This window comes from Poecilia reticulata, chromosome 4 (assembly GCF_904066995.2).
Source record: "Poecilia reticulata chromosome 4, P_reticulata-male-v2, whole genome shotgun sequence".
NCBI lineage: Eukaryota > Metazoa > Chordata > Actinopteri > Cyprinodontiformes > Poeciliidae > Poecilia > Poecilia reticulata.
The window spans coordinates 2,827,273-2,845,089 of record NC_088833.1 but is presented as its reverse complement, the minus strand read 5'-3'; the positions used below and the strand labels follow the sequence as shown (position 1 = coordinate 2,845,089).

At 38.0% G+C, this 17,817-nt stretch overlaps 1 protein-coding gene across 1 annotated transcript; it reads left to right on the top strand.

Moving 5' to 3' along the window:
- The first annotated feature begins 658 nt into the window (after nt 1-658).
- LOC103463235 (FYN-binding protein 1) lies at nt 659-17,622 on the top strand. The gene is made up of 16 exons (XM_081605978.1): nt 659-886; nt 6,403-6,967; nt 8,052-8,154; nt 8,642-8,697; nt 8,789-8,826; nt 9,369-9,415; nt 9,712-9,844; nt 11,186-11,348; nt 13,364-13,508; nt 13,604-13,620; nt 14,075-14,135; nt 15,641-15,683; nt 15,777-15,939; nt 16,325-16,358; nt 16,941-16,978; nt 17,082-17,622. The coding sequence occupies exons 1-16, from the start codon at nt 884-886 to the stop codon at nt 17,117-17,119; spliced, it is 1,647 nt and encodes a 548-aa protein (XP_081462104.1). The 5' UTR covers nt 659-883; the 3' UTR covers nt 17,120-17,622.
- The last annotated feature ends 195 nt before the right edge of the window (nt 17,623-17,817 follow it).

Genomic DNA, 17,817 nt, shown 5'->3' with positions numbered 1-17,817 from the left:
TGCTGATTTTAAAACTCTTTATCACTGACGTGATGTTTTGTTAATTCAGGATCAGAAAATGTTCTGTTTTGTGTTTTAAGGAGTTTTCTGCTGCACAAACTTTAAACTCCCTCCCTGTAAGTAAATTAGATCTTTTATTGGATTAAATTATGCCTGAGAAAACACAGTTTTGCTGCTGTATCTTTAATTTATGATTCTTTGCTTCTGCCGAGCTTTGGCAATTCCAAAAATACAAGAGCTGCAACTAATTATTCAGACGATTAATCAGTTATGATAACGAATAATTGATTAATCAGATAGAAACTTTGCACTAAACTGGGCCTTCTGGGGATTTCTGGGCAGAACATTAATGAACATAAAACGGTTTTGGATCTAGAATGCCACTAGTTTCCTAAATGTTTGGGTCGGTCACTGCTGTCAATTAGTCAACAACTAAATGAGCTGCTTATTTCAATAATGGCAGCAACAGCGCTAACTAATACACTAACATAAACCTTTCATATTATTTACTTCTCTGAGTAGTTTTTTTTAAGCAAATGTCCTTTTTAACGATTAATCGACTAAATCGGGTATTATGAAATCGATTAATCGTTCCATCGCTAATAAACAGAGTAAAATGAACCATTTTCTTGACTTCAGCGTTGGGTTTGAGTGACTGCGTGAGGTAGGGGAGGAAAGAAACCCCCCGGCTGACATCATGTAGCGTCGCTTGCAGGCAGCTGCCCACGCTGACATGCAGCGAGGAGCATTTCCTCCTTTACTGTAAGTTTAGTCACTCAGGTCATATGGCTGTTTGAGCAGCAGCAGCATCGGCCGGGATAACGAGGAATTACCGCCGGAAATGGATCGATTCATACACTAAGAAGTCAAACCAGAAGACAAAATGGTGAGAAACTCACTTTTTAGCGGTGTATTTTTTAAAACTCCAACCAGTTTGTTGGTTAATCCAGAGTTGCACCTTTGACTCTCCTCTGGTCACTTCCTCCGCCACTGAGGGCTAATTTTAGTTTAAAGATGAGGATATTCTCGGTTTCCTTCTTTGAACTGAGAAAAAACGGCTCCATAAAAGTTGCGTATGTTTCCCAGACTATTAAAATAGGAAGTTTGAGGTTTTAAAAAAGGAGAAATGACCAGGCTGATGAATGGGAGCTTTTATTAAACAGTTAGCACCGGTTAATTATTTACAGACTGCTCTCCTTCTTCGCTCTGTTATCTGTTGACATACAAAATATTCTGGATTTCAAATTTTACACGTTGATGACTTTTAATGCTTTATAAAAACCAAGTCATTAGCTCTTAATTTTTTTAAAATTACTTCTTCATGCCGCCTGCTGTTCAAAGTATTTTCTGTCCTACTTATTTAGCTTTATTAAGAACTTGCATCATTAAAGAAAAGCCCAATTTTAACACATCAAACATGTCGAAACCTTCCAGCTACTTTTCACCGCGATGGAGTCATTTTCCTTTTTGTTGGTTGTTGCTCTGGTCTGTAGATCTAATTTCTGTGCACTTTCTCTTTGCACCTGCACAGCTATAGTCTGTGGTGAGGCCGTTGTCTGCGCGCGCACACACACACACACACACACACACACACACACACACACACACACACACACACACACACACACACACACACACACACACACACACACTTCCACCGGTCCTTTTCTGCTCTCTCTCCCCGTCTGACTGAAAATGGTGCTTCGGGTGCATGCTCTGCTCGTTTTGTGGTGCAGAAACCTTTTTTTTTGTTTTTTTTTTAAATGTTTCCTTTGTTCCCTGTGATTATAAAAGTCGGCGGCGCTGTATAAAGCCGGCAGCGAGCAGAGCTTGCAGCTTATTGGTGCAGAGGGGGCGTTCCCATGGCAACCGGCGCAGGATGCTGCCTGAGGTAGAGGCGTGCGGTTGCAGCACTTCCTGTTCTTCATCCTCCCGTTTGACGTTGGACGAAATATTGATCCTCCTCGTTTGATTCTTTAATAAACTTAATTCTCATTTGCAGCAAAGCTTTTTGTTGTTGTTGTTGAAATTCAATTTAAAATTGTTTATTTACAACTTTCAGATCAAATCTAGTTTTACAGAAATAAGAACGGCTGATAAAAAACATTACGATTATTGGCTCAATTACTGTTTTGGTCTTTCAGCAAACGGCCTTTCCGTCATTGACGCTAAACGTGTTGACCATCATTTCAATACGCTTAATTGTTTAAACCGATTAATCATTTCAGCGCTAATAAAAAAAGGTTTTTAGCACCTTTCTTGGATAAAATCAAAAAACGCTTTACAGACACAGATTTAGGCAGATCAGCTGATGAAAGCAGTAAATTGGGGCTGCAGCTGTGATCAATCATTCTGACGATCTATTAAAAAATTGGCACACTGCCGATGTTTCATTTATTTCATACAATATTTGAAATGCATTAAAATACATGAATTAAGAAGCAGTAAATAAAATGCTGCAGCCTGAAATACCTTCCTTTAGTGAATCTCTGAGTCAAGACCAAATATATCCTGACTATTGGATAAAGCCTTTTTCTTTTCTTTTTTTTAAATTTGAGCCAGATGAAGTTAAACCTGCCAAATTAAAAGTTCTGAGTTGATAATATTTACTTCTTAAATGCAAAATGTAATTTTTTTTTACACTGTTTGGCTCTGGGTGAGTTGTTCTCTCAGGAAATGGTCCTTTCTCAGGTCCATATAATATTCCAGTTAATTAATCGATCACTAAGTTAACTGACGATTATTTCAATAATCGATTAATCGGAATTAATTAGAATAATTGTTTCATTAAGTAAAACAAATTAGTTTTGAAAGAGTTTTTTTTCCATGTTTTGTTCAACTAAACCAAAAAGATCTTTGCTTCTCTGGGCAGCTGAAAATGACTCAAAATCCTAAATATTAGTTATTTTTAAAAACATTGACGTAAATTATGAACCCCAAATAACAACTGTGCCTTTAAGAAAAGAGAAAAACGTCACTTTCTGTTCCCAGAGGAAACCAAGCAGGACGACACATGATCACCACCTCAAGAAGAATAAAGAGAAACGGTTTAAAATACAGAACAAAACTCACTGAAAGAACATTTTCACAGCACAGCTACTTATCCTGGTAAAAATGTGTCAAAATAGATTCATATTTTACTGCAGTAACATAATTACACAGTGGAAACTTCACCTTTTAGTTTGAACAAATTTACTTGGTAAGCAGGTAGAAGTTTATTTATACAAAACAAAATCTTATAGTGCAAATATCTCAATACACTTTAATTAAAACAAAACTAACTTGCAAGTAACTTTGAAGCAAGTTATAAGAGCTTGTTTTAGCTCCATAATGGTTTAACGTTGATGAGAAAAAGTTTATTTCATTGGCAGACTTTCACTTGTGACATGGGAAAAACATTCAAGTGAAACAATCTGGAAGTAAATGTTGTGTAAACAAGAGCTATAAAAAGATGGGATGTAACTTTGGGGGGAAATGGTGCACGACAAAAATGAAACATTTAAATTAAGATTGTTGTATTCTTGTTATCTGATTGCTGTGGATCCTGTCAGAGGCTGGAAAACCACATCAACACATGCAAATAATGCGTGTAAAAGCTAATTATACAGAGACATAATTAATGGATGTGTTCATTCACAAACACGTTAGCAAAGTGTTTCGTGTTCAAACGAGTCCTTTTGTCAGAACCACATGGTTCTGTTTTACACAGATCTTAAAAAGCTCTGCGCTGCGTCCAAAACGTTTCCAGCCTCAAAGTCGACGCCACAGACACACAGAGTCACGCAGTCATTAACGTTTCTGACTAAAGACGTGACCCGGTGGGTGCAAGCTGCAGATGAAGCTAAACTAGCTAAGCTTAACTAGAGCAACAACAAAAACAAAGCAACCTGCACTTTTTTAAAATGTGTTTTGTTTTATCTGAGGGTCCCAACTGCTTCTAAAAATGTACTTAAAAAAATCTACCCAGCTGTTTTTTTGGCAAGAAGTTAGTGTTGGTGTCTGGAAATAAAACCGTTTCAAAAATAGAAGGGCCACTCTGGTTACCTAGCAACCCCAGTAGAGCCCAGCCCCGTTACCTAGCAACCTCGGTAGAGCCCAGCCCCGTTCCCTAGCAACCTCGGTAGAGCCCAGCCCCGTTACCTAGCAACCCAGGTAGAGCCCAGCCCCGTTACCTAGCAACCCAGGTAGAGCCCAGCCCCGTTACCTAGCAACCTCGGTAGAGCCCAGCCCCGTTACCTAGCAACCTCGGTAGAGTCCAGCCCCGTTACCTAGCAACCCCGGTAGAACTCCAGTAGGTTTGGTCAGCTGGTTTTACCGTTTAAAGCTGCGGGAAAAGGCAAAGTGTTCTGTGGTTGACATCTAGTAAAAACTGAGATGGAGAAAACATTTTCGTTAACTGAAATAAATAAGAACAGCAATTAATGGGAAACATCTGTAACTGGAACTATGTTGTGTTCATAAAATGAACTAAAACACTAAAATTATAGATATAAAATCCTTCACTTCTGTGTTTATGAATCCATTTATTAGCATTTTGAACAGCAGATTTTGTTGTTTTTTTTACAGTGTATAAATAAACTTTTACTTACTTATCTTTGTTTTTAAAACGGACATCTTTACCTTTGTAAAAAAATGTTTCACTGCAAAAACAAAGTTTTACAAAGTATTTCTGGTTTAGTTTCTGGTAAAAATATTTTAGAAAGCTTAGAATAGGAGGAAACTCACTTAGAAGTAACTTTTCAGGAAGAAATATGATCTTATTTTAAATCATTTCCTAATATTGATGAAAAATACTAGGTCAATAAAATTAGATTGTTTCACTTTAAACATTTGTTCCAGTTTATCCTCGATCTAAAGGGAATCAGTGTTTCCGCTGTTTTGTAGTTTCCAAGTTAGATCCAGATTTGAGGTGTCTAGAAGCTGAAAGCAGCTTCTCCATGTTTGATCTTTAATCTTTATCGGCTCGTGTTGCAGCGATTTATAAACCAACAGCTGGATTTTAAGGTCCATTCTCTGAGCTACAGGGAGGCTTTTCCCACTTACACGCCTCAGTCTGGATCAATAAAGGAGCTGGTTTCAGTGGAGGGACGACGGGATTATCTGGGATTATCATCTGCAGTTTCCCCACTTTTAGCCATAATCCTCAGTTTTCACACAGTTTTGCTCAAACTGTTGAGTTTTCTTTGTTCAACCAACCTGAATGTACAATGAAACTGATGTGAGCTCATGTCTAGGTTAAAATAACAATAATTTCAGTGGTTCTCTCATCTGACACACACTCCACTCTAACGCTCCTGATTCTCGTGTACGGAACACCAACACGGGCAAAAAAGTGTGAAATTTCACGTCTTTCACACGTTAACAAGCAAACTGATGCGGCGCATTTTTAGACTCTCGACTCCAGAGAGACGCATAAACACCCAACATAACAGTTGTGTGTTTAAATACATTAAATGTTTTATCTCCATACGGGTGAATCACATTAATCAGGTGGTCCTGAGATCCTGTGAGTTCAGGTAAAGTCAGTAGATCCCTGGACTTTTTCGTGCTACAAACCCCAGTCTTTGTTCAAATGGATATGTGAAGCGGACAGGAAGTGGACTGCAGCCCAGGGCATTCTGGGTAAATACAACCAAAACAAAAGTGCCAGTCTAGCTGCTCCTGGTCTTTAGCAAAGACAAAAAACTGGTAAAATCTGACGCCAATAAATTTTGGTTTACATGAAATGTTTTCATCAGAATAAAGAAAAAACTTCTAAAAAAAACTAAACAGGGTGAATATAATTTCCAGGCTTGTTCACTGCAAAAAACACCAAATTTAGTCCATTTATGTTGGTACACTTAAGTTGTAAGTTTTTTATTTTATCAGCAAGGAGCTTTTTTTAGGTCAATAATTCTGAAAAAGTTCGACTAGCAGATTATTTATTATATAACCTGGGAAAAATGTCTGACAATGAAACTTTAACGTTTTCATCTATATAAATGAATCACTGACTTAAAATAAACTTCTTTAAAGTTGCTTGTCAGATCGTTTTGTCTTTTTCCAGGTGTGCTGGATATTTGCTCTGGAAACTGGATATAAATTCCCGGGTGATATTTCATGTTGTTGCAGTGAAGCCTGCATGAAGTGATTCCTTCTCGGGATTTATTGCTTCCTTGCAGTTCAGAGGAAACTCAGAGGTTTCTTGCTGTGCAAAGAGATTATCAGCTCTGAGAGAATCAGACCAGGAAGCGGAGACGTTGCACCTTGTGAAAGCTTAGCGTGGGAGTTTGCAGAGTGTGTGTGTGTGTGCGTGTGTGTGTGTGTGTGGGGGGGTTATGCCCTGCTCCGTGCTGCGCTGCTGACTTCCTGCTGCAGACGCAGAGCAGCAGATCAACTGGTGCCGCTGTGTTTTCTCTGCAGGAGGACAGCGTTGACGTGAAGGCTCTGCGGGCCCGCTTCAACAGCCAGGCCCGGGCCTCCGACACCAGCAGCCGGGACAGCGGCTCGCCCAAATCTCCACGGCCGGGGTTCGGCAGGCCGGAGAACGACAAAATATCAGCAGCCATTCCTCTGCGGCCTTACCAAGGCCTGGCGAGGCCTCCGAAGGAAGAGTCGCCCCCACCTGTTGCTGCTTCTTTCCAACGACCTTCGAACCGGGCGCCCGTTCAGTCCGGAGACGCCGCCAACAAGGTGAAGCAGACCGGAGAGATGCTGCAGAAGATGATGCTGACGCACCAGAGGGCCCCGGGGCCGTCGCTGTCTCCGGCCAGGTCTCCGGTCCTGGGTCCGTCTCCGGCCACCACGCCGCTGCTGCTGCGCCATCAGGCCCGGCAGAAGAGCTCCGGGGAGGTGACCCCGCTCCGCAGGCCGCTGCCCCCCGAGGGCCCGCTGCCCCTGAAGCCCAAACGGCCCCCGAACGTCAACCTGGAGCCGTTCAGGAAGAGCCGGAGAGCAGGAGGCGGCGCCCAGAGCGACCAGAGGAGATGTGAGTTCAGAACTAAAACGTTTATTTACCGTTTATGTCATTTGTTTACTTTTCCACACAGAACAATGAAAAACAAAACACTTTGATTCAATACATAGAATTTTTGCTTAAAAATTCACACAAAAGTGAAGAAAATAGTTAAATGCATGAAACTATGTCTGTCGCAATCAATCACATAATGAGGTCATTAATTTCAATATTTTGTCTTCAGACTTAATAATCTATTCCAGTTTTTGGTTTTTATTTATATTTCATTTATTTTATTTTTTCTTTTCTTTGGTTTTTTTTTTGTTGTTGTTATTTTTTGGGTTATTTAAAATATTTTCCAGCTCCAGTGTGAAATTTTTGCTGCAAAATTAAAGTTTATCTTCCAGAGATGCAAACTTGCATTATTATGTAAATATCAATACGAAAAATCACCAAAAAAAATCACAAAAAAAGCCACGATTTCAGGAAGCGACGATATGTGGCTCAAAAATAGCCTCACGACACAATATTATCGTTTATCGCCATAATTCCTGCAACTTATTGTCCTGCAAACATTGTGATTGTGACAGACCAACATGGCAGCAAGGTGGATGCACTGCAAAAACACACAATCTTACCACAAGAAACTAGACCAGCTTGGTAAGATTTTGTGTTTTTACAGTGTAACTAAGGTGAGAAAACTCTTCACTGCAAAAACACAAAATCTTACCTTGTATTTTTATATCTTAGCCTATTTGAAATAAGACAAAACTAACTTACAAGCAACTTTTCAGCGAGATATAAGAGTTTGTTTAAAGTCAATAATTCCTTAATTTTAATTTAAAAATCTACCAGATTTTTTCACTTATAACAAGAAAGTGTATAAGTTAAATAATCTTCACATTAAAGAATTATTGACTTGATTTACTTGTAAGTTAGTTTTGTTTTTTAAAGTGTTGCAGGACATTCGCACCACAAAATGGACCAAAATTACTTGGTAAGATTTTGTGTTTTTTGCAGCGAGTTCATTTTTTTAATAGAAATCTGTGTGTTTTGAGGCAAACTGACCAGTATTTCAAAACAAACTGAATTATTTTTCATATTTTCTGCGGTCCAGACTCGACGGACGTGCGGATGCCGGTTCCGGCGGTGATGAGTCCGCCCAAACCGCCACAGCGATCCAGCAAACCCAACAAGCTGCCGCGGCAGATCGCCTCCGTGTGAGAACCCGACTTTTTACAGTGCATTCAGCTTTCAGAACCAGTTTTATTCATGTAGAAAAACATCAATATAATCAAATAAAGTCTCTTAATGTTAGAAAGCAGCATCAAGCCCTCAGCGCCGTTAAAACACGATTAAAGCTTTCAAGCCAAATCTTATGACGCCTGATTAGAAGATAAATAATGAAAGCGATGCGTTCGCTGCTGACAGGAAATCTGAGACTCTTCATTTTCGAAGGTTTCTTTTAGATCAAGATCAGAAAATATCAAAGTCTGATGATTACTGAGAAACAAGCCTTTGTTTTATTTTTAACTCTCGTTTGTGTTTTAGGACGAAAACAGGAAATTTAAAACGATTCTGAACATATTTGATGATAAATTTAGCAGTTTTTTTATTTTTTCTCGTCACTTTCACTCTCTTCTGATTCGGCTTTGTTTTGATTCATCATTAAAGTTAAACTTTTACACATTTAATTCCTGATTTCAGAGACTTTGAAGACGAACAGGAGACCTATGACGACATTGGAAGTTTTGAAAAGAACGGTGAGACGAACACTTTAGAAAAACGTCCAACAATAAACACATCGTTTACGTTTCAACACCAAATTAACATGTTTGCTTTGTGTCTTTGCAGAATCCTGGAGCGATAATAATTCCCACTGCATGGATGCAGTAAGTACAGGTTCTTAAAACTGTTAAAAATGTAAACTTTTTGGTGTGAAATCCTTTTAAAATATATTTTTCTGCATAATAAACAAAGAAAAAAAGAGACATAAACAGTATGCAGACTTTTAACCCCATACTTGATTTAAATCAGATTTAATCTGATTAACATTCCAAACATTTAATAATTAGCATATTTTAGGTTTCAGTTCATTAAATCATATCGATACGGATTATTTATGTGCGTTTTCCTTCAAAATAAAACATTTTTTGAGGTCGAGTTAAGAAACTATGACGCAAAAATAAAATTACGTTTCAAGAGGGAATCAAAATTAAGGATTTGGAATCGATTTTATGAGCAGCAACGACTTTTCCACTAAACTGCAGTTAAAAATAAGCCTCGTCAGCGATTTCTCAGACCAAAACAAGATAATGCAGAAATGAGAATTACACCAAACAGGAGTTTCAGTTTGACTGACGATCATTTTTATCCGCTAACCTAAAACTCTTTCCTGCTTTAAAAGTAGAAATTAAACCATTTTTTCTTGCAGGATGATGATGATGACGATGATGATGATGTGTATGAGTTTATTGATGAGTAAGTATAAACTTCCTGTCTCTGCAGTGTTGTTTTAGTCTCTCTAATGTCCAAAAGTAGACTGTAGTTACAGCTGCATGAGAGCCTTTTATATCATCTGCGGCTTCAACAGATGAAGCTCTATCTTTATATTGCTTACACTTTTATTTAACCAGTAAAACTGAAGTACAATCTAAATTAGCTAAAAGAGCAACATCATCCGATTCATTTTAAAGCACGATTTTAACATACAGGCAGACAACAGTAAACCATGCTTATGAAATTAATTTAAAAACTGTTTTTTGGTCATTTTCAAGGGAACAAGTGTCGGCAAATCATTCAAGTCCTGAAAAAACCAACAAGATGGAGGCGAAAAGGCAACAGGAGCAAGAAATAAAGGAGCAGCTGGAGCGTCAGAGGAAACAGGCTGAGCTGAAGAAAAACTTTCAGGTAAAGAGGAGAAACTAACGCTGGTTTTACTGGGAAAGTCCGACTTCCCAGTCCAAAAAAATAAATAAATCAACTGGATTTCCCACTGGGAAACTGGGAGAAAACCCGATTGCTCAGGATTTGCAATGTGGATTCAGTGTTTCAACATGGCGGCTCCTCGCATCAACAGTAAGATGAGGCGGAAACGTTTATTTTACCGGATACACATGAACGAGTGTGTCCAAGTTAATGTTACAAGCATCGTCTGTAACTCTAAGATGGACAAATTAAAAGCGATGCCTGTTTATGGACAATAAAACTTAAAATTATGTTCGTTACAGGTGCTACGAACAGTGTTTACGGGCGCCGCTGTTGCAGCAGTAGACTACAGCGCAGGGCATTCTGGGTAAACACAATCAAAGTAAACGTGTTAGCCTAGCGCCAGCTGCTAGCGGGAGAAATGGTTCAAAAACAAAAGAGAAATCGTCTTACCGATAAAATCTGACGCTACGCCATGTTTGTTTACATTTCGAGGATAAGGAAGTTGGGCTCAGTGTCTTCTTCAGAGGTCTGTGTGTCATTTTTTTCAGTAGTTCTTGGTGCAGCGCCCCCACAGGTGACAAGGGGAACAGGTTTTTTAAAAATAATTTGGTTTGTTTGGCGCAGTGCGAAAGTAGATTTTTTTTCTTTTGCGTTTTCTCGCAAAAGTATTGCATTCCTTCGCAATAAGTTAGCAAATACACCTTGATCTATTTTATACAATCTGAGTGATAACAAATGTCAATTTACAATTGCAAATACATTTAAAGAGCCTCAGTGAAAATGTGTTTATTTATTCTTAAATCTTTGGTGCAAACATTGAAAATTGATTGATTATTGCATGCTTATGTTTGTTTGTATAAGTTTGAGATGGGGCTGCACATTAACCAGAATGCCAACAAAAAAAGATGCAACCAAAACTGTCAGATGAGTTTATTGTATCATAAAAATAACTCAAAAGCATTTGGAATGTATTTTTCTTTCTTTCCTTCTAATGGAAAAGTTTTTTTATGTCTTAGAAGGAATGTATAATCCATGTTTGACCCTTTTATGTTTTTGCATTTTGTCCATAATTTTGTGCTGTATTTGTATCTCACTGAAAAAGATAGAAAACTGCAGATATCACATATATGGAAAAACCTTACAAAGAACATAAAGACTAATAATTCAAGATGTCGCATGAGCTGACATTACTGCTCCGTATTACATAGAACTAGACCAGCTGAAAAAGCAACAAATGCTGCAAGTTTGTGTGTAAAACACCGTAATTCACCAGACAGCGTTCTGATCTGCTGAGCTTTGTTTCTGCTCTTCGCTCTGCAGCTGCAAGGAGAGGTGAACGTTCTGCACACGGCCCGGGTTCGGGGCGACTGGCAGGCCGAAGGGAAGCTGGACCTCAGCGTTCGACAGGGCGACAGCGTGGAGATCATTCGCGTGGAGAATAACCCCAGGGGCAAATGGTTGGCCCGTTCGCTCAGCGGACAATGTGAGTTCAGACTTAAACTCAGTAAAAAGGACAAAAGCTTCAAAGTTTTCCAATCCAAGTCTCTTTGTTTGATGAGGACAAGCAGAGAAATGTTATTTTTGCAGTTTTCTTTACCACTTTGTGAGATATTTAGCGTTATTTTTGCTGCTATGAGGAATGTGTTTGTGCTGCTTTACAATGTCTATAGAATGCAGCAGTTTGTTTGTATGCAGATGACACTAAACTCTATATGTTGGGTTATAAAGGTTTGGTAGAATTGCATCTCTGCTTGTTTGCCTTTGAGATTTCATTAAGTTCTGCGGTGCAGCAAGGATAGAAAGCTGAGATGAACCTTAACCAACTCATAGGTTGCAGCTGCCGACTTTTAGGCTGGTGAACATGTTAGTTTCAGACGGGTGGCGAACAAAAAGGTTACTGTGGTTACTGGTGTCTGCAGCAGCGTGCAAATGCTTTTCTACCAGGGCTTTTATTCAGTCTTTTAAATGGTGCATATCATCATTACTTACAAATGCGGCCAATAAGGAGGTGGAAAGTTGCCAAAGAGTGATGAAGTTATATTTGGAAAACAACCGAAAACAAAAGTAATGACAGAAAATTCTCCAGTTTGGGTTTCAGACCTTCAGGTGAAGATTTGTGTGGTGATCAGCGGCTGAGAACGTTTTTTAAAAAAAAAGGGATTTAAAAGCGCTCTGTTGTGAGCCCTGTCTGTCTGTCTGTCTGTCTGTCTGTCACTCACTGCTGTGATAAATGGTAGCATTGACAAAAAGTCTGGAAAATTGTGGCCGTAGTTTCATAGATGTTGTGACTTCTGCTCCAGTTCTGACCAGCATTGTTACCATGATGCGTCAAATGTGTCAACAGAATAGACAATTTAATCTATATTTTCAATTATTTAACCTTTATTTCACGAGGAAGTCACCACTGAGATTGTGAATCCCTTCTTCAAACGAGACCTGTTAATAATTAGCATGTCTTTCCTGCTAGCATGATCAGCTTTTCATTTGTGTTAGCTAAACCCCAGCAGCCCCTCAGCAGCTAGCTTACCCAGAATAATAGCATGTTGTTTGTTACTCAAAGCAAATACCACACACAGGCTGGTTTGAAGCAAAGTTAAGCCAGATGCATTCATTCATTTGGCTCAAACACTAAGAATGGAGAGCAGATATGCTGCTAATTATTGTGGCTCATAATCCAGAAGGATCGTTTGGACAGAACTCAGATTAATTTAACAACATCTGCTTACGCCAACAGATGTTTTGCATCGATAGCAAACAAATAAAAAGTCAGAACCATTGGACCATTTTTCATTTCTTACTTTGCAAACTTTATGCTCACAAACAACAGCAGCAGTTCTCCTGCTCAAGCTACATGGATTAGCCATTGGATACAGAACATGCTATCGTCTTCCTTCAGGTTTGGATCGTTACGTCTGTTAAATCCAAGATCTGACCGTAGAATCCAATTGTAAAAAAGTGTTTTAAATATAAAGTAATGAGTGGCGACTAAATCATCACATTTCCTGTATAGATGAATCAAAATGCCTCATTTATTCCAATTTTATAGCAGCCAACATGCGGTCATGCTTCTATTTGATGTTTGCATGATAAGATGTCCATGTGACTCAATTAAATTCATCCTTATCTGGTTAAAGACTGACTGGTTTTATGGCTCTAAAATATCATATTTGCCATTTAAGGTGGTTCTTAAATCTCTGAAGAATGTGTCACGCAGTCACCAACCTACTGAAAAATAATACATCTCATTTTTTTAATTAGAAAAAGTAAAAATTCTCTTTTACATTTTTTTTCCCTGGAATTTGCAGTACAATAACTCTGCAGCAAACAATATTCATGAAACATGTTTCCTCCTTCAGTGAACTCGGTTCTTGAGAAAGAAAATCCAACATTCTCCAAAAAACACAGCAAAGATGATATTATGGATAAATACTGATCACCGTTCAGCGCTAAAGGCTACAACGCTAACACCACGTTGTTGTTGTTGTTGTTGTTTTCCAGACGGATACATCAGCAACTCGTGTGTGGATATCGACTATGAAGCTGTTAAAAAATACAGGATGCCACCGCTGAGAAAAATGGATACGTTCGACTTACCGCCGCCTCCGCCGGACCCGCCCACGATGCCCAACATGGAGTCCAACAGGTAACCAGGCGGATGATGGATTATTTTTAAAGACTCACATGTGAAGCTTCGGCTGCTTTGCTTTAACAACAATCTGTCTTTTCTCTGATTTGTAGCTTTCCTGAAGATGATGGTGAGTTTCATCATAACAACACAACACAGGTTGGGTAGTAACTCGTTACAAAACATTAACTTTTAGGAATATTTTTACAACGCTGTACTTTTTACTTTTACTTGAGTCAAATTTCTGACAATCTGTAGTTTTGTTAATTCAACTTTTGTTGAAAAATGTTACAGTTCAGTATTTCCACAGTGATTTTATGATCCGTCACCAGCTTTAGTTTACAATAAACCCATTAAATTGCTGCAGATTTTCATGTTTTCCCCATAATTCAGATTTTATTGTTTGTTTGTTTTCATGAGGTTTTCAACCAGTGACTATTTACGATCAGAGGGATTTTATTCTGGCTCCTTTCCCAGAATCTGCCCTATTTAATGTGTAAAAGTTGAGGCTTTTGCATGTTTTCATTAAATTAAACTAATAATTAATAATTAAACTAATAAGTTAATTATTTTTCTGCTCCTAGACGAATATGACGACGTTCAACCGCTGCCTGAGGATTTCCCTCCACCTCCACCTGAGATCATGTAACCTTATTACGTCTCAGTCTGACTGAAAAACATCACCGTACAAACACATCAGTCGATATCGATAACTTATTGATTAGTTTTTGTTTAAAATATCTGAAATACTACCAAAGTGGAGGCATGACGTTTTCTGTTTTGTCCAGTTTTCACTCCACACCATTAGTTTTTAGTTGAGAGCAGTTATGAGGCGAAACCTTAAAGTGCTGCGGCACAAGTTACTCAACATGCGGTTGCTAGGCAACCAAACTTGGGGTGGGCGGGACTTTAAGATGCTTTTCACCCAGCAGGTTGTTGCTAGGTAACCAAAGAGTGAGTGAGTTAGTAGCAGGCTGTTGCCAGGTAACCAAAGAGTGAGTGAGTTCGTAGCAGGTTGTTGCTAGGTAACCAAAGAGTGAGTGAGTTAGTAGCAGGTTGTTGCTAGGTAACCAAAGAGTGAGTGAGTTAGTAGCAGGTTGTTGCTAGTTAACCAAAGAGTGAGTGAGTTAGTAGCAAGTTGTTGCTAGGTAACCAAAGAGTGAGTGAGTTAGTAGCAGGTTGTTGCTAGGTAACCAAAGAGTGAGTGAGTTAGTAGCAGGTTGTTGCTAGTTAACCAAAGAGTGAGTGAGTTAGTAGCAGGTTGTTGCTAGGTAACCAAAGAGTGAATGAGTTAGTAGCAGGTTGTTGCTAGGTAACCAAAGAGTGAGTGAGTTTGTTGATTCCTCTGCGCAGAAGAAATTATTTCGGATTATTCTTAAATTCTACAAAGTGTAACATATTTATTCATATTAATAAAAATACTTATTGTTATAAAATGACCGGTTTTCCTACACAATGTTGTAATTCTCTTAATAAATGCTAATTGTTATAATTTAGTTGAAAGATCATAATTTATCAGAACGTTGTACCCAGAGGACTGTCAGCTAGTAGCGCCCTCTGGTGGACTCACAGTCGAAAAACACCTTTATTTTTATAATAATCACATCTTTCATGAGATTAAGTAAATGTGTTATTGGACTTCACCACGTGTTCATTGACAGCTCTGATTTATTTACTTTATAGCCCTTTGATTGTTGTTTTCTGTTGCTGGCAGAGTCAGTACATGTAGCAACAAACACATAGGCTACATGTCCGTCTTAGCTAGCAGCTAAAAGCTACATTAGCTAAACTAATGTTGCTAGTTTTGCAGTAAGTACTACAGTGAATATCACTGATATTTATTATGAAGAGGTAGGCAGAGGACTCAACAACTGTGATCTAGTAATAGTTTTATTGTACTTATATTGTTTATAAGTTAGATAGGAATGAGGGAAGAGCTAGTTCTAAGCTTGTTGTGGATTGTTTACTGTTGTCATAGCAACTGCCTACCAAGATGGCTGGCAGCTACAAAGTTCACGGAGGTGTGATGCCATATGAAAACTGTTATGTTAAGATTTATTGTTTTCATATTGTGATATATATTGTTATTGATTTATTGTCCCTCCTAAATTCAGGGATACTTTGATTAATCCTGATTATTCATCTTTCAGCATAAACCCCAAAGAGGAAAAAGAGCTAAGAAAAAAATTTAAGGTGAAACATTTTTCCCTCCACTTTCGTAGATTTTGTTTTCAACTTTGCCCGAGTCTGGATCATGTCTTCATAAAAGTGATTGTTTCCTGGCAGTATAACGGGCCTCTGCGGGGGCTGCGCAGCATGATGGTGGACCCCAGCTGCGTCATCAAGAAGCCAGGAGGGAAGGACCTACACGTGACTCAGGGAGACGTCGTTGATGTCATCGAAGAGACGAGCAACAAGAAGTTTCTGTGTCGAAACCGGCTTGGAAAATGTACGTAAACCGTCCAGCGTCCCCGTTTGTTTTTGAACAGTGAACGACATCCTGTCAGAGAAGTTAATTACATGATTAAATCCGTACTAAAAGCTGCAGAAACTATTCTACCACTGTTCAAATGTACCGTATTCTTTGATTTGGGAGGATTTTATAAGAATAACTAGCAAAATAATTACCTCTTCTGTAAGCACAGGCTTACAGAAGAGGATTAGGGCCACTGGAAAAAAAAACAGTTCTGACTTTAATCTCAGAATTCAGAGATTAAAGTCAGAATTCAGAGATTAAAGTCAGAACTGTTTTATTTATTTTTTTCCAGTGGACCTAATCCTCTTCCATACAGGCTGAATTTGGTTCTGTTGTTAATTTATTTCTTGTTTTTCAGATGGATATGTGCCAAAATCTATTCTTCTCGCAATGTGAGTAAATCTCAGCTTCTGTTAATAATTATTTTGTGTAAACCAAGTTTAGTTTTGTAATTATTTAGGTTTAAAAAAATTTTGTTAATAAAAAACTAAGAAATACATTAAATTATTGTCAAACACGGATTTAATTACAGTGTGTAGATGTGTTTTAAAGAAATGTCTTATGTTTGCAATTTGAGATGCTATCTCAGCTAGCAGATAAAAGCTACCTTAGCTAAGCTAATCTTGCTAGTTAGGCAGTAAATTCTACAGAAAATATCCCTGATACTTTTCTTAGTACTACACAGAGGTGGGTATTGAACTCAAATTATAATCTAGTAATGGCTGTAATGTACTTATATAGCTTATAAGTTAGGAAGGAGGTGAGAGCTAGTTCTAAGCTTGGGTCTTGTTGCTATGGAGTTGTCATAGCAACTCCATAGCAACTGCCTGCCAAGAGCAGTTGCTATAAAGCTGGACTTTTTCCAACTCCAGCGTAAATTTATTGCTGATATTTTTGTTTGATTTAGTAATTACATAATTATTGTTTGAATGATTGATTTAAGCTAATGTTGCTGAATGATTGTTTTTCTTCAGGGAAGGAGACATTTATGATGATGTGGATTACCCTGACGGTGAGATTGCATTTTTTCCCTTCTATTTCCAGATTCTGTTTTAAATTTTAACAAAAATTAACATCTATTAATTTATTCTGTTGTCTTTTTTTTTTATATATAGATGTTTACGACAACGACAATCTAAACATGGATCACTGAAACGTTTCAAACTAACTCTGCACTTCAACATACGGGAGCAAACAAAAACAAAAAACTTAAGGAGTTTCAAACCAGAACGCCATTAAGCTCTGACAGAGATCCACATGGGAACAGACGCCTCACTCGGTTCGGAAAAACGATGCGTTTTCTACAAGTTTTGTTATTTTAAGCTTTACTGGACAGAAAAAGACTGATTTTCTGTCTGGCTCTTTCAAACAAACAAACAAACAAACAAACTGTGATGTAAACAAGTCAAACTAATCAGTTACAGTAAAAACAAACTCAAACTACAGATGTATTACCAAACTCTCCCCACTGGATGAACTAAAACGGATATATTCTCTGATAAAAGCAACATATCAACACCCACTCTGAGAAATAGAAACCGATTATTGCATTGTTTGTCAAAATGCTTGTATAGAAATTTAATACACTATTTCTGTTGCTTTGTGTGTTTCTCAGCATCCAGGATAATTTAAAAATAAATGTAATGCTGTTTCTGATTGAAGTGTTTTAATTTTACAAAACAAAACAATATAAATTGTCAATGTGTGCTTTTTTTTTTTTTTTAGAAAAGGAAAAGTAGAGCAGTTTAGTGAAGTTACTACTTTACTAAAGAACTACTTCAGTAAAACTTTAAACTTCTGCTTTTTAAACACAAGTAGCAAGTCAGATGATATCCAGCATTTATCCACTAG

What these genes read in the sequence shown, in the direction of transcription:
- LOC103463235 (XM_081605978.1), top strand. An exon ending in TGGAAGTTTTGAAAAGAACG is followed by an intron (nt 8,698 to 8,788) that starts GTGAGACGAACA and finishes GTGTCTTTGCAG; the next exon opens with AATCCTGGAGCGATAATAAT. An exon ending in ATTCCCACTGCATGGATGCA is followed by an intron (nt 8,827 to 9,368) that starts GTAAGTACAGGT and finishes TTTTTCTTGCAG; the next exon opens with GATGATGATGATGACGATGA.